At 37.8% G+C, this 22,072-nt stretch overlaps 1 protein-coding gene across 5 annotated transcripts in view; it reads left to right on the forward strand.

Moving 5' to 3' along the window:
* The window catches only part of LRCH3 (leucine rich repeats and calponin homology domain containing 3), a 3,082,729-nt gene that overhangs the window by 1,885,149 nt on the left and 1,175,508 nt on the right, over positions 1-22,072 (forward strand). For 3 of the 5 annotated variants that reach the window (XM_044070695.1, XM_044070696.1, XM_044070697.1), the window contains exon 13: positions 20,708-20,869. The exons of the other annotated variants lie outside the window; for them this stretch is intronic. In XM_044070695.1, coding sequence (XP_043926630.1) covers positions 20,708-20,869 — 162 coding nt within the window. The remainder of the gene's footprint in view (positions 1-20,707; positions 20,870-22,072) is intronic. 5 annotated transcript variants of the gene reach the window in all.

Consider the following 22,072-nt stretch of genomic DNA (forward strand, 5'->3'; position numbering starts at 1 on the left):
CTGCAGGAGAAGCCTTGGATCCTGGACCCAGCACCAGATCTTTTGATGCATCAGTCAGGGGCTCTCCATCATTCTATTCAAACTCTTAAGCTGGCAACTTGGTTTTTCCACTTCTGGTCTTAGCCAGGCTTGCCGATGTTTCTCCGGCAGTTCAGCACATTTTGATTTCCTCCCATAAGCCCACTACTAGGAAACTTTATGCTAGTAAATGGAAGAGATTCTCTTGTTGGGCAGGCAAAAATCAGGTTGATCCCTTTACTGCACCCATTTCAAAGATTCTCGAATTTCTTGCTGAAACTTTTGAGTGAGGAGCAGCTGCAGCTACTATCCGGGTTCAGTTAGTTGCCATTTCTGATTTCCATATGGGAGAAATGGGGTCCAATATCATGTCCCATAGGCTATGTGAGGCATTCCTAAGAGGTGCCACCCTCTTAAGACCTTCAATAAGAGAACCTCCCCGGATCTAAATTTAGTTTTAGACACTCTGATTCTTCCCCCCCTTTGAATCATCTACTTCTTGTGCAGTCAAATTTCTGACTTGACCCTTTTCTTGGTTGCAGTTACCTCAGCTAGAAGGGTTTCAGAATTACAGGCCTTATCCATTTGTCCCCCTTATTTGATTTTCCATAACGATTTGGTTTCTCTCAGAACCAACCCCTCTTTCTTACCCAGGGTATGTTCTGACTACAGTTTGAATCAATCCATAGAGCTTCCTGTTTTCTTCCTCAATCATGGCAACAAGACAGAGTATAAGCTTCATCAATTGGACGTTCATAGACTGTTACGTTTCTATTTACACAGGACTAAGGACTTTAGAAAATCTGACCAATTGTTCATATCCTTTGCAGACAGTTAAAAAGGTTGTGCACTCTCAAAGGTGACTTTATCTAAGTGGCTTTCAGACACTATAAAACATGTCTACAATTTGCGTACGCAAAAAACTTCCAGGGGAAAATTAAAGCACACTCAAAAGGGCCTTGGCTACCTCTATTGCTTTTCAAGCCAGACTGCCTTTGAATTTGATCTGTGCGACAGCTACATGGGCTAATCCTCATACCTTTATCACTCATTACAAAGTAGATGTGGCCTCCCGGAACAGGGCAGCCTTTGGTTCCATGGTCCTGAAGAGTTTTTTTCCAGTGAGCCACTCAAGAATCAGGTGCTGGGGACACTGTCCCAAACTGCAAGAATAAAGGCAAGATATGGATAACATAACATAAAGAAGTTACATACTCACCATAACATTCCATGTTTGTTGTCTTTGATCTCACCTTCCTTCTTGCGTCCCACCCTCCTTCTCCCTTCCTGGAGGATCGAGAGGAATCCTTTGTTTTTATTGGTTATACTGTCTGGGTTTCCTTTTTACCATACCTTTTGGTTAGTCCTAGTCTCCCCTTCTTAATCTTGCGGATGGTTTACACCTTTATATGTAGGTGTCCTCTGATATGTAAAATAGAGTATATCATTTTCTAATTGTATCGTGTAGTACTGTGTTATCACAAACGAGATATGGGTAACTACCTCTAGGCATGCTGGGATAGGGAATAGCCTCGAGCCAGTAAAAGCTCTCGAGCTATAGTATATGTCCGAGTCGGAGCAGAGGATCGGCTCTGAGCCTAAACAGCAAGAAGGAAGGTGAGATCAAGAGATAACAAACATGGAACGTTATGGTGAATACATAACTTTGTTTTTCTTCCCAAAGTAGATACTGAGGCTACCATGATGCAGACCACTCGCTTACTAACATTTTTGCCAAGCTGTTCCAACATAGGGGAGCATATCCTCCATACCTTGGACTTGCATAGACAACTTTGGTTTTACTTTCTTTGCACTAGACCTTTCTGAAAGGATTCACTACTTGTCATTTCCTTCACAACTTGCAAGGCAGGTCTCAGTGTTTCCAAATCACTTTCAGATTGCATTATGTTTTTGCCGCACATAATCGATCTCTGCCGAGCAGTCCCAGGGTGCATTCTGCTAGACTAGTGGCTGCCCGTACAGTTTTCTTCAGGTGTTTCTCAGTAGATGAATTTTGTGCAGCTGTAACATGGTCTTCCTTGTACATGTTCATAACCACTAGAAACTGGATTTTGTTTCCCAGAGCAAGAGCTTCATTTGGAGCCTCCATCCTTTAAGGTCTCCTATCATGATGCCATGCAAATCTCTAAGTAGCTTGAGATTCTGACCCACCACTTGGATCGGATGGACTGAATGAATAAGATATGGAAGTTATGTACTTACCGTAACTTTGGATCCTTTCATTCATATCTGTCTGATACCACAACCCTCCCTCCATCCCCTTATTTGTTTTGATGTGTAGGATATGAGGGATCTTGGAGTCATTGCTTAGTGGCACAAAAGAATCATTACATAAGACATCAAACTCAATCTGAGCTAATGTAGATCCTTGGTGCATGATGGCAGAAAATTTTTAAAGGTGCTCAAAGTTGTAGTACTGATGCTGCCAAGACTGATCCGACAAACGACTAAATTACCAGTCATAATTGAACAGACATGAATGAAAGGATCCATCATTATGGTAAGTACATGACTTCTGTGTATAACTGTTAGCTTTATTTGAAGCTGATATTTGGAATCCAGAAAAGGACATTTTGGTATTGAACATGTCTTTTTGGGATACAAATTTAATGGTAAACCAAAGGTTGTATTGATAAACGTTGTACCAGTGCTTGATTTGATTCAGCAGTGCCCATATCAACGGAGACTTGATAAGGTGAAGTATTAATTTGTTGTTGTGTCTTTCGGCTTTTTCCGGTTAGGGGTCGCCACAGCAGAACTCTGGTCCGCTAATGATTGGCAGATTTTTACATGCCAAGTTGCCAGCCCTGATGCAAAACCTTTAACGAAGGTACGCCCATTCACGCATGTCTCCACGCAGAAGATGCCCTAGCTGAGAATCGAACCGGACCGCGTCTTATTGTGAGGTGACAACGCTACGGCAGCCCCACCACTGCAGCTGAAGTATTAATTTGTATGAATTTAAAAAGACTTTGTTATAGTAGATAAGGATATGTTGGAAGAACTTAAAAGGCAATACAGAAACTGGAAACTCCTCATTATGGATATGGAAAGTAAGATGAAAGCAGTGAAATTTTTTTTAAACCTGTTAGTCTTATGTACAGGTTAGGTATATTTTTATCAATCACAGAAGTTGCAGATGGTAATAAAGAGCTATAGGAATTTATTTGGTTGGCAAGAGTTAAGTAGGTTAATCTGATTCTCCCCATAAAATAAGGTGGTTTAGGGTTACCTTATTTGAGAGAATACTTTAGAGCTATGCAGTTAAAGTTCATATGCGTACTGAAGCTGAAAGTTACAAATCAAAGTGGCAAAGGATAGTGATGAAACATGGTGGAGTTCAAGATGCAGAGACCTAGGATTATGGATGCAAGTCCTTAAGAAAAGTGAAAATCATACACAATATTATTATTTATAAAGTAGCAGAAAGTATTGCAAGAACTTAAGGTAGCGTGAGAAAGGAGATTTTTTTCTTAACAGGTATCTCTGCAAGATGGGGCTGGACTTGGCTGATGGAAATTAGTAAAGGAACCAAAATATCTGAAGCAAATAATTGGGGTGGGAAATGTATAAGAATGGGAATTCAGAAGTTTGGACTGCAAGTTAGAAACTGCCTTCTTTATCAAGGTTTAGTAACAGAGTATAGGCAAAAAGAAATATTCAGAAGTGTGATAAGAGATGATGAGGTGGTAAGTGAGACTCAATATCATCTGTATCCAGGGAACAAGATGGAAGGGAGGTACAGCAAAGCCTTTTGGCTTGGGATCCACAGTCTGCTACTCAGGAGGGCACAGACTAGAATTGGTGTAGGGATTGTAGTGAGGGAAAGGCTTCAGAAAACAGTGATGGATGTCATCAAAATTAGTGATAAACTCGTGGCAGTCAGACTCCATTGTAATGTTAGGCCACTCTTGTGTTAACAAGGAAAGGAGTATATTCAGGCAGCAGTTGCTGGATCAACTAGATAAAGCAGGACATCATGAGTTGGTGTTGATAATGGAGGGGCCTGAACGTACATATTGGGACAGACAGTACAGGCTATGAGGACTGTCCCGGCCCATATCGGGGGTGGGGGGGGGCAACCAGAAAAAGGAAAAGTCATTCTAGATTTTTGTTTGGCTGATGGTGGCTGACTCTTATTCAGCAAGAGATACAGTCACAAGATCACATACAAGAATGGACAACATGCAACTGTGGTAGATGTCCTCCTAGTAAGGAAAGTGTATTGGAGTAGACTCTGCTATTTCCAAGTCATTCCCATTGAAATAGTTGGCCTAAACCACCGTTTGCCACTATCAGCTGCAAGAGGTGTTCAGAGAATGCTCTAAGCTCAAGAGAAGCTAGAATGAAAATCTGGAAGGACTGGAGAGAAAGCACAAGAATTTGTGGAATTACTCAGGGCTGCAGCACCTCAGGAAAAAGAGGAAAGAAGTGGAGTTGAAGAATGTCAGCTCCTCAAAACAGCGTCTGCAAGGTCAATAGAACAGCTATGCAGCTGAGACAGGTGTGGAAATAATGTACATAAGGAAAGTTGGTGGTGGAATACAAATGTCCAGGAAGTCATCAGAAGAGAGGAGTGCGGGAAAAAGTTGGAGACCAGGCTGAGAAGAAATACTGGTTGGCTGACAAAGAAGCTAAGAAATCAGTTGCAGTAGCAAAGAGCAAGGCGTCAGAGGCATTCTATCAGCTTCTGTGAAATGACTCCGTTAGATGGCACAAAGAAACTCTTAACAAGTTACAAGGCAAAGCGAGATAAAGAAAGTAGTCGTTAGACACGCTTCATAAGGGATGCCATCAGCAACCTGCTCATCAGTCCACAGGACATCAAGGAATATGAAAAGAATGCTTACTTTCGTCAGCTTTTTAATGAAGAAATCTCCACAGAAGCTGTTCTGACTCACACAGCCTACAGAAAAAGAAGAAAGGAGGAGTCCACCCTAGAAGAAATAAGAACAGCACTAAGGAGAATGAGATCAGGGATCATATCAGGCTCAGATGAGGTCATGGAAAATATGATCAAGATTTTGGTTGAGTTAGGGGAAAATGGCTCCTGAGGGGATTCTTAACAATATACATAGAAAGGCATATCCCAGATGACTGTAAAACAAGTATACTAGTGCCAGTGCGCAAGAACAAACAAGACTTCCACAACTGTGGATGGTATAGTAATGTCAAACTCCTGTCATACTGTATGAAAGTTGAGAAGTGGGTGATAAACAAATATGCAGAGTAAATATGCAGATTAGTAGAAAATAATATGGGAGATGAGCAGTTTGGATTTGGGTCAGGATGCAGCACAACCAACCTGTTGTTTACAGTGCGACACCATTGCACTGGCACAATAATCAAGGAGCCTCAATCCTCACCACTAGCACCAGTGAAGAGCGTGCGCATTGGGAAAGATAATAAGTACACATACAGTAAAGTACAATTTCCCTAAAGAGTACCCAGAGATCACAGTCAGTCTGGGGTTGTTTTTTTCCTTTCTCTCCAGATCCCCAATAAGACTCCCCACTGGCACAGCTGTAGGGTACAGATCTCAGCCTAATGGTCCAGCTAAAACCTCCAGTAGCCTCTCTGTCCAACCAGTGCTGTGTGTCCCTGCCCAAGGAGCTGACACACACACACTTTGAGATATGAATTATATACAAATGCACAGACACTCCTGGAGAAGGCTGGCACATGTTCTTCAGCTATGCCCCCTTCTCTCCGGACTATAAGGTAGAAATCACTGCCACCAATCACTAATATAAACTACTATAAGGCCCTTCCCAAAGGGAACCCATTTTCACTGTGTAATATTACTGTTATCCAAATAGTAAGTGTGAACCAGGGCTAAAGCTATTGGAGTGGCTTAGACAGTATCACCAAATACTTGCAATGTAGTCTTAAGAGCTTAATTTATCTCGATGCATAACAGCCACAGTTAAAAGGTTTATATTTAAAAATAAATAATAAAAACACAAGACAAATCTTATTACTTCATCACGGTGACATTACAGAGTTCAGAGATCACAGGAAAATGCTTTAAAATAATGTTGTAAAATAGTCTGACATAAATATAGAAAACAACTAGACTAATCTGGCTATTTCTATCTATCTATCCCTAAGAGAAATCACTGTTCTAAATAAATATCTTACTTCTAGAGCAAGGGGAAAGTGCCGGTGAGTTGATGTGTTCTAGTTCAGACAAAATCCAAAATGCTCTAATCTTTCTCTCTGGGAAAGTTTTAAATTGATAACGCAGTACTGCTGAGTCATTTCAGATTACATCATTCTTAACAGTTCTGATTTAGTTTCCCAGGCTAACAGAAACTCAAAATGTATATTTCTTTTTCTAATGTTGCACTTGCAGGAAGCCACAGTAATAAAAGACATTTTACATGTAAAATCTAGTAATTAACTCTTGTCCTAAGACAACAGAAAGAATCCCTTAGTCCAGACAGCCTGTCTCCGAACTTCAGATCAAACAGTCATAAAATACTTGACTTATCAGTTTTCTTCCAGCAGAGTGCACTGTGGTTAAATTTTTGAAGCTCAGTACACCATATAGTTTAATCCTACCATATAGTTCTCTTTGCATTTGTAGAACAAGCCTGTGGATTACATTAATATTTACAGTGACATAGAATTATTTACAAAATTCTATCTAGCTAGGCTGGCAGCCTTCACATACAGAAAGACAGTTAAGAAGAGGCTAGAGATGAGGAAAAAGTCTGAGCATTCCTAGATATGAAAGTGACGTAACAATGTCCCAAGAGACCTGATTTAGACACAACTGCGATGGTGTGAAGTTCCAGAAAAGTGGTAGAGTTCATGAAGGCTGTGTACAAGGACCCAATGACTCAAGTACAAACAGTGTTTGGTCTGAGGGACCACACTGCTTGTTCATACCATTGATGGACTACATTAGCAAATAGGTCAGCAAGGATTAACTGTGCTGCTGTATGTACATGATGTGACATTACAGGTAGACTCTGAACAAGATGTTCAGCAAAGGCTAGGGGATTGAATGCAAAACTGAAAGGCACACCTGGTGAAACTAAGTGCAGATACAACGGTTGTAATGGCAGCAAATGGGGGGAATCAAAAGAAGCTGAGAATGGATACAGAAGAGAAGATAGTGGAACAGGTTAACAGCTTCAGATATCTTGGAGGGGTGGTTGAGGAGAAGTCTTGAGTAAGGAGGTCAAATCTAGAATCAGAAGTGCTGCAGCCAACTGACACAGAGTATATGGGGTAATGTATGACAGAAGAATACCAAAGAAGCTGCAAAGTAAGGTGTACAAAATAGTGATGAAACCAGTACTGCTATATGGTACAGAAATCTGGGCAGTGAAGGCAGAGCAGTTGACGAAGCTAGAGGGGATGGAGATGAAGTCCATGAGATGGGATGGAGAGGATGCACAGTGTGGAAAAGAAAGAATTGAGGGCATCAGAGTAGAAGCCCAAGTTGTTTCAATTGAAAAGAACATCAAAGAGAACAGATTACAGTGGTTTGGACATGTGCAAAAGCAGTAGACAGTTTCGTGAAGATGATTTTGAGCATTCAGGAAGAAGGCAAAAGGAAACAATGGTGGCCAGCAAAGAGATGAATGGATTATGTGAAAGACCTGCAACAGTTTGGTATGACATTTGAAGAAGGTATGAGAGTGGCATTTAATCAAGAGAGATGGCAACAGTTGATGTGACAACCTGACCCCATGTAGAAAATGGGGGAAAGAAGGGTGTTTATGATGATGAGAAGGAGGAGAGTGCTAAGTGACAGATAAACTCGGGTAGAGGTTTTTTATTTTCTTGGCTGTAGTACAGGGGCTGTTAATGGGGATAATTAGTAGTTAGCAGAAAATATTACACGATAACTATAAAAATAAGTCAGAGGAGGTAGAAAGAGTAGTTCACAAAAGAACAATGGGAAGAAATTTGTAAGACTTCTTGTATGCAACAAAGTTCAGAAGGTTTAGCATTTTTGCTTAGAAGCACTTGTATAGGCATTTTTTTAGGGGGGGAGAAAGGCCCAAAATAGGGGCAATTTTTAAATATTGATCTCACAAACTTAAAAGGTTGATAGAATAACAGGTTTTGCAATACCATGAATTTTCTAAAGGGTATGAGTCTGAAACTCAAATGTCCATCAGTATTTTCTGATTTCAGTCCACAATGATTTGCCTAAGATTTGCCAGTAAAACAAAATTTTATGAGGAACAGACTAAAAATATGAGGCGTAAATCTGGAATTTTTACGAAAATCTGGACATTTAAGAGGTATGAATCTAGAGGAAAAAATAAGTCAAATGTGCTCAGAGCTCATTAAAATAAAAGAAACACTGAAGGGGTGTATCAACTGAAATAATAAAAGATTGGGAAAAATGGAAGAAACTTTAAACAGATATTCAAATGAGCTGATAAAACTACAAAAATCAGAGGTCCACATGAAGAAAAGGCTGGCTGAGTGTGAAGCTGCTCAAAAAGAGATGTTTTAAAAAATGGTAGAATTAGAGGGCAGAGTACATAGGGAAAACCTGAGATTTTCCTCTGTACTGGAGATACTCGAAGGAACAGACTATTAATTTTATGAAAGCAGAAATAAGCAACTGGACTGGTATTCCACAGTGGGAGTTGCTGTTTCAAAGGGCACATTGTGTGTGTGCTCCAAACCTGGCCATGAGAAAGCAACCTAGACCTTTAATAGTAAAGATGCAGTCCTTCCTGCAGAAAGGGTTGATTCTGACATAACTGTGGCAGGGCAAAGTGCTAAAAGTTGGAGACATTAGAGTGTGGAAAACTCTTCTGCCTTGTGTACAGTGAGTAATTGGAGTATATTTATCCCAACAATCAGGAACTGTTGAGAAGCAGGTGTGAGACTGAAGCTGCTCTATCTAGCTATTTTCAGAACATTTTTTTCCTGGAGGGTCAAGATTATTCTTTGATGCAGAACATTCAAAGGAAGAAATACAAAAGTTTTTCCAACAAAAAGTGAGTTATCAAACAGAAGGAGATTCTCCTTCTTACACATCTGATAACAAAGCCCATAAAGAGACTGTTCCAGTGAAACCTTTTCCAATGTTCCAAAGGAAAATACTTGAGATGCCGGAAAAAAAATAGGCACTAGTTGATTAAAAGAACCAGGAGTATAATGGAAATGAACTGGCAATTGTATTTGGGAGATGCAGATCAACAGGAAGAAAACCAGCAGTTCTGAAATTGATATATAAATGTGGGATTATACAACATTATTTACATTTTTTTCCAGATGATTTTGTGTTGAGGGATACTAAAGTAAACAGGTGCACCTATTTTTTCCTCCTCCTTGTTCAGTTTTAAGAAATGTAGGCAATGCAATGTAATGTAAAAAGATAAGAGCCTGGACAGAAGAGCATGATATAAATAAAACTGATATGCCTTTTCCTATTTTTGCATAGTGGAATGACTGGATTAAGGCCCTTTTATTGATTTAATAACAAGTTTTAATGTGAAGCAAATAAATAACAATGAATGTAATGAATACTGAGTAGTGTTTCCCCTCTAGCACTTAAATGTTTACAGTGTAATATGTGTAGTGGAACGCAACTGTGTATCTTGCTGTAATGTTTCTGTGGAGACAATCTGATAAGGGGGACAATAAAAACAGAATGCTTCTTTCTTTCAGTGGCTGGAAGATGATGTTCTCTGAAAGCATTTAAGCTGTTTTCTTCATTTGGCAGAAAAAAGATAAGACAAAACCAGCACTTAGTGGATGTAGAAGCACAGGCTGAAACAAGCCAGTGAATGTGGCTGACAGTATAGGACAGTTTTTCTTGTTAGGAGGGTTAAATTTCATTATTTGAAGATATACATAGTTTTATGTGTTAGTATTACGTGTTCTGGTGATGCATTTGATTTTTTTATTTTGTTTGAGGGTATTCATTAGAAGAAGAAGTTTTGCAAGATGCAACATAGGTTCAAATGGATATGTCAAGAAACAGCTGTATAAAATACCAGCCTGCCAGACATTTGTGTGTGCATGTAACACAAAAGCTGAAACTCTACATTAAAAAAAAAACTGTTATGCGTAACAAGTGGGATTAACGTCTTATCATAATGACACTTTCCATATTATATTTAAATGTGAATGGTCTCACAAATGTATACAAAAAAGAAAGTGTAGTGAGCTGTGTAAAAAATGCTGAGTACGAATGCTACATGAAACACATTTGGAAAGTATTGAGCATGTGAATTTGATAAAGACATGATTTTAGGATGGTTATTCAGAGGGAATATCTGGGACAAAGTAAAAGGGGAGTACTTAATTGTGCTACATTGATTGTGAGAGAGGCTGCAGTAATGATAGAAGAGGAAAAAAAAGATAATGGTAGATTTGTAGTAATAAGGACATACTGGCAAAGGAAGAGGATTATGCTGGGATGTATTTATATTCCACCTAAAATTGCTACAGTGGAGTTTAAGAATATTCTGAGAGAAATAGCTTTCAGCAAGGGAATATTACTTATAGGTGGGGACTGGAATTTGATTTGCATTAGTGAGGATGTATCTAGGGGGGCTCTAGAAGGGAAATTATAAAAAAGAGGGTAGATTTTTGAAAAAATTTATGAAACTATTTTGTATGGAAGATGTGAATTCAAGAGTAGGAGTTTGGAGAGAATTTACATATTATTCCCCAATGTATAAAAACTGGGCTAGGGTAGACAGAAATTATATTTCACAGGAACATGTGCATTTAATTGAAATCTTTGATAAGCATCCAATAACTATTTCAGATCACACATGAACATTAACTAAAATAAAAATGCAGGGTAATGAAATAAAAATGAGACATGGCCATACCTCTCAACTGTACCGAATTCATTGGTATTTACCGGTTTTGAGGGCAAAATAATGGGGTGCCACGAATTCCTAAGTGGCCTTTTTAATTCCCTTTTTTTTTTTGTAGTACAACTTTAAATTTGACTGACATCACCACGCATCACCAGCCTACAGGGTCATGCATGATGACATCAGCTACTGCCCGTACTTAGCCTCGGTCAGAGATTTAGTTTGAACTGTTTTAGAGGGAATGTGCACAGTTTACACTTTGCAGGGTCCACCCATGTGGGCTCATCCTCCAGGAAGTAAGAAAAGAGGAACTGTGTATTTGTTGCAAGTCCATTCAAATCCATCTATTCAGAGCTCTGTGTGTGATATTTTGCTGGGCCGCCCGCTCCATTCACAGCAAACTATGTATTAAGTCCATATGTTTGAATTACTTGAGTGAACTGTGTAATGTCAGGTGTGTGTATTTTATATTTATCCTGCTGCAAGCTTTTGCTGGGCTGCTCCATTCAGAACGATTTTATATTTATCCTGCTGAGTTATATTTATCCTGCTGCAAGTCCTGTGTGTGTGATGTTTTGCTGGGCTATATTACGTCCGAACGTTTGAATGAACTGTGTATTTATTTATCCCGATGCAAGTCTGTACCAAACTGTGTATTTTATTTATCTGCAAGTCCTGTATGTGTGAAACAACTCTGTGTTTATTGATCCTGCTGCTACAAGTCATGTGTATTTATTAATCCTACAGCAAAAACAGATGATCCGGACCACCATGCTGATAAAAAACAGTAGTTTAATAAAATGCAGTAGGTTAGCACTTTCAAGTTTAAAAAACCCTTCTTCAGACAACACACAAAAGTTATGAACACCTTTTAAAATGCATAACAGCCAATCAAAGACTCAATAAAAAGTTCTCCTCTTTTTTAAAAAAGGCTTAATAAGAATGACACTATTCAAGCCAGGTGCTCTATCAGCACCCAGATTGATTATCCATCTAGTTTCACTACATTCTGTTATATTTCTCAATTCATCCCCCCTCCTGGTTGGATGAGTAACCTGCAAAACCGTAAAAGAAAATACATGCCCAGGGTACTGCTTTACATGCTGATACAGGGCATTATGTGTATTGGCTGTACGTATAGCTGACATATGTTGTAACACCTTGTCTTTCAATCTACAATTCGTTTTACCGACATAAAATGAACAACATTGCATACAGTCAGCCAAGTATATAATATTGCTGGTCAAACAATCAGCATATTGTTTCAATGAATAGCTTTTTCCAGACAGTGGATGAATGAATGTGTTATGTCTAATATATTGGCAAGCTTTGCAATGTCTAGAGGAGAATGTCCCTTGTCACCACATGACAGGATTCCTAACCACCTTTTGGTCTGTACAGAGCATATCCTTTAAATTCTTACTACATTTGAAACAAAATGTGGGTTTCTGAGTTATTAATGCCTTCACTCTATCATCAGTTAACACGATTTTCCAGTTTTGGTGAACAATGTCACATATGCCTCCTACATTGTTACTGTAATTCAAAGTAACTCGTAGGGGGCTGCCTGCTTATATCAGTCTCCCTGTCATGCACCTGTACATTTCCAGAAAACCAGGGTTTTGCTTTGTTCAGCCTCTCTTCTTTACTTGTATTAAATGCCCGCTGTATTATATCACCTTGCTTTCAAGTTCACCATCAATTCTGCAAACTTCTGTCTATATGTCTCATCATTGGTACATAACCTAGATTTTTGAAAAAATTGTCCCTGAGAAATATTGTTAAATGTATATCTGGGGTGCATACTATCATAGGCTAGGAGAGTATTTCTCCAGCATTCCTTCCTATATAGCATAGTCTCAAGTCTGTTGCTCTGTGTTTTTCATCACTCCCACATCCAATAAATCTATAGTATCCGAGAGTGAAATACTAAACCTCAAAAAAATCAGTGGTGCTTTCCAGGTAGGTAACAAACTCATAAAGCTGTTCCTGTGTCCCTGTCCAAAGCAGAAAGACATCCTCCACAAAACGGACATAGTAACTCAAGTACCCTCTCCGTAAATGGTTTGCCCAATATGTAAAAACAAGTACAAGTCTTGAATCAAACTTATATTAACCGTGTATGTTTACTGTTAGACTGTGTGTTGAGCAACAGTATTTTTGTGTGTCATAATTGCTTCTATCGTCAGAGCAGGGGGTTGGCCATGGGCACCCCCTGCACAAACTCATATGCCAACATAGTGCTGGCATATTGGGAGGATCAGGCAATATTCAAGGCAAACCATTTATGGAGGGGGGTACCTGGGTTACTATGTCCATTTTGTGGACGATGTCTTCCTGCTTTGGACAGGGACACAGAAACAGCTTTATTTATGGGAACATCATAAACTGAAGTACTTAAAAGTATGGATTAAAAAGGATTCTGTTTTGTAGCCAAGGATATGTAGGAAGAGACTAAGCTAAAGACAATACAAAAAAATGAGAAATTGGAAGCTCTGTTTTATGGATAGCAAGATACAAGCAATGAAAATGTTTAGTCCTCTTACTTTTTACACAGGTCAGGCATATTTTTATCAGCCAGAGAAGTTGTGGATAACTGTTAGTAAACAGTTGAAGGATTTTATCTGGAAGTGGAAGGCAAATGGGATAAGTCGATCCTTTCAATAGAACAGGGTAGTTGGGACCTGATTTGAAGGGGTATTTCAGAGCTAAACAGTTAAAGCTCCTATACATAGCACAGAAAGCTGTAATTCAAAGTGGAAAGGGATGATAATGAAACATGGGTAAAGCTCAAGAAACAAGGAGAGACTGGGATTTTGGGTGCAGCTCCTTGAGGAAAATAACAGTAACCATACAGAGTATTATATTTATAAAGAAGAGGAAAGTATTCTAAGAACTAAGCCAGTAGTGGGATGGAGAAAGGAGATTTTGCAGTTAGGGATGACTGCAATTAGTGATACAGTGAAAGAGGCAAGAGGAGGCTGGAATTTCCTTGGGAAAACTGACAAAGGAACCAAGGTATTGAGAGCAAATAATTAGAGGCAAATAATTCATTTGGACTATATCAAGGTTTGATATCAGAGTATAGGCAGAGAGACAAAAATAGGGGAATCTTAAGTGAAAGATCACCACTGGTAGAGTTTTTAGTAGAATCTAGAGCAGAAGCTGCTGATAAAAAAATAGATAATTAGTAGGACATATAAAATACTGCATGATAACTATAGGCATCTGTGACAAAGGAGGTACTACCAGCCCAGCTAGCTGGAATTTTGTAAATGATCATATGTCATTTGTGAATATTAACATGATTTATATAAGATGTTTGTGTTACAAATGTATTAGAGCTGTAATATGTCACATAAAGTTTGATGGTGCTGAAGAGGTATTTTGCAAAGGGTTGTTTGAAATTATATATAGTGTACCCTACTGGAATAGAACAGAAATGTACATACACTATTATAACTATTTAAATAACTATTTAAATGTGCATATTTTAACAGCGGCAACTGGGACATAGGAGGTGAACTTCAGAAAAATAGCTGAAACTAAATTACTTTATGACCATGCAATAAAAAGATGTTATCTTTCAGGTTCAGTGCAGCAGGAGACATAATGTCTGTACTAAAGAAGTTTTCTGTATTGTTTTGGAAGTTCGAAAAAACAGCCACCAGGTACCAAAAGAAACTAGTAAGACCATCCAAGGCACCACAGGACCAAGAATCAGCCAGAATTCTTTTAAAATCCAACTTTAATTTAAGCAATTTTCGTTTGAATCACTTCATCAGATGTGGGTCAGAGAACAATTAATGCCTTTTATAATCTTCTAGGAGGTTAATTATCCAATAAAATTCATCCAGTTTAAAACATCATTAGTCCTCATGAATATTCATGTTAAAACCTTGCTTGCAGAAAAAACGCTACTAACAATAAAACTTTGTATAAAATGTTCATAAATATTAAAAAAAACATGGTATACATTTTACAAACTTAAAAATACATCACATCAATTTATAAAACCATAAAATGCTTAAATATCTTGGATAACTTAAGTAACTTAAATAAAACTATTTGTATTAAAATAAAAGTATTTTTTTTTAGTACACTCTAGTGGTTAAAGTTAAAATTGCATTAAAAATGTGAAAGAAAAGGAAAAGCATCAAATGCACATGGGCAGCTAGTACCTTGTTATATAATCCTATAATTTAGCTGCCCTTAGTTTCAACAGGGGTACAAGAGAGAGAGATTCTCATTTAAACCTGGAGGGGATGTAGCTTAAAGTGTTATTTTATATATTGTTTTGGAAGTGTTTTATTGTTTTATGACATCCAGGATCTGCAAAGATCTGAGAAAAAGCCCTTGTGTATGTATTTTCACAGGTAGATGCTAAATACTGCTAGCTTTCAGCAGTGAGGGGTTTACCTGGGATAGAGTCAGATGAGAAGAAATTATGTCATTCTGCAAGCTCTCCTAACAGTAATATTTGAGATGTTAAGTTAAGAAATTCCTTAGAGAGAGAGAGACTGCATTCTATATTCTGTCTTTGACCTGACAGCGTACTATAAATGTATATTTAGTGTTGTCTTGTATTGTTCCTTTATTTATTATTATTAAATACATTTAAACCTTTCATTGTGGCTGGTCTGTCTAGACATATTTAAGCACTGTGAGTCCTTAACATATTTATTTGGTGGCATTTGTAGGCCACTCCTAATAGTCATGCTCTTGGTTTATATTGATAGTAACATTACACATTAAGATTGGACACCCTTTGTTAAGAGTCTTAAAGTAGCTGATAAAGAGGTGACTGGTGGCAGTAACAACTATCTTATAATCTGGGCAGAAGGGAGCATAGCTAGTAAACCTGTGCCAGTCTTTCTCAGTTTTGTGTGCGTGTATAAATCAAACTTCAAACAGTGTGCGAGTCAGCTACTTGGGCAGGGACATGAAGCACTGGTTGGACAGAGAGGGTGGTGGAGGTTTTGGTTTGGCCCCTCAGCTGATATCTCAACTAATATCTCAACTCTATAGTTGTGCCAGTGGGGAGTCTTAATGGGGATCTGGAGAAAGAGGGAGAAACCAGCCCCAGACTGACTGTGGTCTCTGTGTGCTCTTAAGGACAATTGCACTTGATGCAGAGAGCTACATCTGGAAATATTGTGTGTACCTGTCATCCTCCCAATATATGTTCCCCACTGGTGCTAGTGATGATGATTGAGGCTCCTTGATTACTGGGCCAGTGCTGGGGCATCACAGCATCAATCAGAGGTGGTTAGAAAGGATTAGGAAGAGTGAATGGATAATCACTTCACAAAGAATATGGAAAGAAATATTTATGTCTACCAAATATGCAGCCAAGTCTAGACGATTTAGGATCTTAGAGCTTTGTAATGTTTGATAATGACTGCATAGATTCTAGGTGAAAATATGTCAATATGGTTTGCTTTCATTTATGTAAATGTATGATAATCTATGTCATAAGTGATAATTTAATAAAGATGTTTCTTGTTTAAAAAAATATCCCCTGAACTCCTGCAAACTTTTCCCTGCATGCCATTTTGTTTGTACCCATCCCGCAAATCATCCTAGATCAGGAGTACTGTCCAGAGCTAAAAGACCCTAGTTCTATGGGTCCAAAAAATGTGCCAGGCTACTTTCTTGTCTGTATAAAGTGCAGTCTTACCAGCTTGCTTCTAAATCTCTTCATCCTCAGCATTCAAAACTGCCTTTGTGCAGAAGATGTGGAGAATAGCCGTGGTCATCCCCAGTTCACAGGGGTGGAGTCGCCAGTGGTACTGGCAAGTAAAGACCGATAAACCTCACCAGCCTGATTTGTAAAGTAATGAAGCACATCATTCTGGAACTTGTAAGCTACATATGTTTTTATTTATAATCCCTGGATCCAAACTAGTCTGGGTTTGTTAAAAAAAAAGCCAAATAGAAGTCAGTAATCTACACGCAATTTATTGAGTGAGCGCTTTTGTCTCAAATTAGAAACTTGATCAGAATACCACTCGTACAAGCAACCCCACCCTTTTTACATTCCCTTGATTGCATTTAATGACACCACTTCCTCCTTATACAGTAATGAAAAAATAAATGAATACATATATCATCTTGTAAAAGTATTACATTACATGACGTCCTATTATTTGCTTTACATAAAACCCAACAGCATAAAAACAATTGAATATCTGCACACATGAAAATCCTGCATATAAAATTCTGCCTTTAATTTTAAAATAGAACTTATGAAAGTAGCACTGTTAAGACCCAGGGCCTCAGAGGCATTAGTTGTCATTTGCCATCTGAGTTCTTTCAATTCTAAGTATTCGTTCATGGGTCCCCCCCTCTCCCCTAAGGTAACCTAATCTATGAAGTAAACCTAAAACCGTGTCCTGGATGAAGAGGAATATGGGCAGCTAAGGCATTTTTTAGATCATTCTTGTTAATATCATAATTATGTTGGTAAATTCTAGTTCTTAGTGCATTAATAGTTTTTCCTATATAGAAACAAGAACACATGGACCACATTGCTAAATATATAACTCCCTTACTGCTACAGGTGAACTTATTCCGTACTACATATCTCCCATAGTTGGGTATACATACCTCTTTGCCCTCCAAAATATCTTTACATTACATGCAGAATCCACATTTTACCACACCCCTCCCCCCATTTTTGTATCTGTCTTCTTGTGTATTTCAGTCATGTTTTTAAGGCTGGTATCCTTCTTGTAAACTGTTTTGGGAGATGCACCTACCAGATCTAAATAATCCTGGTTCACACTGAAAATATTCCAATTATGTGCTAAAATACTTCTAATGTCATAGAACTGGTTATTAAATCTAAAAATGCCTGATTTATTGCAACAGTTCCCGCGTTTTTGTGCAACTACTACATCCTTTCCTTAACAAGGGAATAAAGTGTCCATTCTCTCTTTTCATCACCACTTCCTCAAATATTCTATCCACAAATATTCCAGGATATCCTCTTTTAATCAAAATATTTTTTAAGATGTTCAGCTGACACAGAAATTCTTCATGTTCTGATATCATTTTAGCTATCCTTACTCCCAGTCCTTTTACTAAGGATTTCTTTTGGGACAATGGGTGGCAGCTATCAAAGTGTAGGAGAGTGTTGGAATACATAGGTTTTCTGAATATATTGGACGTAAATTGCTTAGTGCTCATGTGTTTTTTGTATAGTAATATTCAAGTAGTGAGTGGTATCACGTAATAGTGCTTGTAAGTTCTAAAAAGTCAGTACTCTTACCTATAAATTCCAGAAACGTGTTCAATTCCCCCTCACTTCCTTTCCAAAAAATAATTATGTTGTCCAAGAAACGACCATAGAATGTCCAATATTCAGTAAATATACTTTTGAACACAATCTCTTTCTCCCAAAATGCCAATACAGTATTAGCAAAAATGGGGGCGCACGCTGCCCCCATAGCTACCCCCCTTACATTGTCTAAATAATTGCCCTTCAAAAATAATAATGCTGGTCTCTAGGACCAGCTCCATCAGGGTTCTAATAGTAAGGATACGCTCATGTATTATATTAGTATATTGACAAAGGAAACCATAAAACCACTCAATTCCAGTATCATGTGGTATTGTGGAAAATAAATCTCTTATCAATTGTGGCAAAAGGTAAGTCATCACAATATTTATCATTAGTGATTTTACTTAATCCCATGAATCCTTTAAAATCCAGGAACATTCTTTCAATACATTTTTTAATTGACTATGTACAAATCTAGCAGTAGGGTAAGTTTTGGAGGCTCTTGCATCCACTATAGGTCTAAGAGGGGGGGTCCCGAAGATTTTTGTGTATTTTCAGGACTCCCAAAATTGTAGGTATTCTTGGATGCTTTACTACCATGAATGAATGCTCATCTTCTGTGCTGTCATGGTTCAACACCAGTTCTTCCAATATATATAAGCTATATTTTTCTCATTTACACTAATTTCATTGTTAGTATCTGTATATAAAATAGTTAACATCTTATTTACATAGCTATTTTGATTCATAACTAAACCCCCTCCCTTATCAAGTTTCATTACCTTGATGGCAGCATTACTGCAAATGTCCTTTAATAAGCCCATTTCTTCCTTAGTGATGTTATGTGCTTTCTCTCTAACATTTCTATTGGAATTCAACATGTTCCTGATATCTTTCTCACACATTTTTTCAAAGATTTGAACAGTGGTGTGTAGTGTGGGGGGGGGTTAAATACACTTGTTTTTCTACATATATTTTTGATTCTGATACCATTTTAGTTCCCTTGAAGTATAAGTCAAAATTAAGCTTCCTGGTATATAATTTTAAATCGATTAGGACTTCATCTATTGTGGTATTTTTGTTAGGTACAAAGGACAGGCCTCTCAAATAAATCTGCCACTGGCTCACATATATCTGTACTACTATGATTATATATTTTGAAATTGCCATTTCTGTTAGGTAATCTTGTAAGGTGCTACATCATCTATCAATTCCTGCTGTGAGTAAAATTCACTTTCGTTCTCCCCGTGCCCTCTTGTTGTTTTACCGATTGTGGTTGTACTGATAACACCCTTCTCCCTTCCTCTGGTTCCTTAGTCTCTCAAACCTCCTCAGAGTATACATACAGTGTACTTTTGCTTTGTGTATGTTTCAACTTCCTAAGCTAGTGTAAAGATCTATTCCTTACAATTGGCCTAATAGGCACCCATTATCCACCATGTCTCTGTCCTATTAATTGTATCCCCTCCCCTCTCACTCTGTTCATAGAGAAGGTCAATGAAAATGAGAGTGGAGGGGATATAATTAATAGTACAGAGACATCAGAGACACGCTGGATAATAGGGTTACAAATGAATAGAGGTAAAGGCTTGAATGATACGGTGCCTATTAGGCCAATTTTAAGGAATAAATTTTTACACTAGCTTAGGAAGTTGAAACATACACAAAGCATAAGTATACTGTGTGTTTCACCAAAACAATAACACAAAAGCATGCATAAATTGTTAAAGAAAATACTATGCAAACTGAACTTTTATTGTTAGATTTTATTATGTAGATGTATTTTATTCATGGTTAATAGCCATGATAGATATTGTTTTTGTATCTATGTAATATTTTTAATGTATTTAAGTAGTAAGGCTTTCTACAACAATTAGGAATGTGTAGCTTTAAAGATTTAAACAGCAAATAACTGCCTATGGATTGTGATAGGCTCTAGAGTGTTAACAATGAATATATATGAAGCAATACACTGTTAATGGATGTTGAAGGTCTGAAGAAGTGGTATTTCCACACCATGAAAGCACTCACCTAATAAAGTACTAGTGTTTTTTACATACTTGCGTTGGCTTCCCTGACCATTGGTTGGATATTTGGATGCTACAGTGGTGTTTTAAATAATTTCATATATATTGAGAATATTTGATGGAAGAATGGTTGGTTGTGTTTCACATGTGATTGTGTTTGCTGCTTGCATGGCAGTTGATGAAGTAAATGAGCTTGCACACATTCCTTTTTCTTCATCTCATATTGCTTGCATTCCTCTTTCTTGCTTTGTGGCTTAATGGAAATCCAGTGTTATACTAGTGGGCAGACTGTTTTATATCGCTGGCAGTACTTTTTTGCAGTTTGGGCGATGATGCTTATTTATAATCAGTATATTTTTCCTTAGAAGACAGCTGTATGTGTTTGTCATGGTATTAATTGCTTTTACTGCTTGTACTGCAGGTAAGGGAACCAGTGATCATGCACTCATTCCTTTTTCTTCAGCTTGTATTTCTTGCATTCTTTTGCCTTGCTTGGGGGGCTTGATGCTTATCTCTCTCTTTTGATTTGTGTTTACATTGTTCAGATGTTGCCTGCTGGCAGTAGCTCTTATCTGGACTGGCAGCGGAGAAGGGAACAAATGGTGGAACGTACTAGGAGAGAAGCACAGCTTGCCGCCTTGCAGTATGAAGAGGAGAGAATGAGGACTAAACAGATTCAGAGAGAAGCTGTGCTTGGTTTTGTAAAAGTAAGCGTATAGCTAAACCTAAAGAGAGATTAAACAATGTCATTTGACTGTTCACTATTATGCAAAGACCCTTAAGACAGGGTCAAGAAATTTTTAGATTTCAGGGTGTCTCATCTGCTTTCAATGCAGTTGTGACTAACAGTGCTGTTTTCTTTGTGTTTAATTCCATTGTTGAATCAATGCTGGCTGTCTTGCTTTGAAGAGTTCCCCTGCAGTGGATTTAACACTTTAATTACTTCATTTATTTATTAATATATCATTCTGTCATTTTATTGTTTTAGTCCGTCTAGGCTAGTGGCTCATCTTCAGAGAAGACCCAAGGTAGTAACTGTCTATGGGAAATCTGGTCAGGGCACTGGGAAATTTCCAATACTTATTTTATTGTGAAAGGTAAAGTATTTACCATTGCACTTCTGCTTGTGTTCCTTGTGTGGCAGCTAGGAGAAATGCTGTGATGGAGGGAGAAGAGAATTTTTCTTTTGGGGATAGCAGTGTGGTTCTGTCAATTGGAACGAAAACTGTTGAAAAGTGAGTGGAAAGGTTTTCAGAATGAACAATGAGTTGAGTGGAAAGGAAGTGAGTCATGAGTTGGATGAACATAAGATTACAGTTTGGTGCAGTCTGGAAAATCGTATGCTGATCCATTTGGAAGACCAAAAGGTAGTAAACCTTATTAAAAAGAAAAAAAATAGAGCTTGTTCAGATAAGAAAGAAGAAATTGCAGATATTTTGTGTGGATAATTTAGTGTTACATTTTGTTTCTGAAGTAAAAGACATTAGATCTTTGATTCATTTGGGGAAAGAGACATTTTGTGACTTAACATTTGAGAATTAAGACTTAATGAAAAGGTTTTTAATTATGAAAAAAAGGACTGTTACCCATGGAATTAATTTATATTTTTTCGGGCCAGAGACTTGATTAGAAAATGTGTTTGTTCAGTTTCATACTGATGAAATTTGAGTTAAAAGATATTAAAAATTATTTTTTAGTTGTGTTCTTCACTTTCAGATATTGTGAAAGTTAAAGATGAGAGGAGTGTTTGGAATGGGGGTGGGAAGTGGATGTTATTTTAAAATATGAAGATGTGATAAAGCATTTACTAAGTGTTATATATGTATATGGTAAAAGAGTAAGAATTAGGTATATGGGACAGCCAAACACGTATTTTTTTTTGTGGGGATTCCAGTATGATAAATGAGTGT

The sequence above is a fragment of the Protopterus annectens genome, chromosome 4.part1, assembly GCF_019279795.1.
Source record: "Protopterus annectens isolate FY-2018-M chromosome 4.part1, PAN1.0, whole genome shotgun sequence".
Lineage (NCBI taxonomy): Eukaryota > Metazoa > Chordata > Ceratodontiformes > Protopteridae > Protopterus > Protopterus annectens.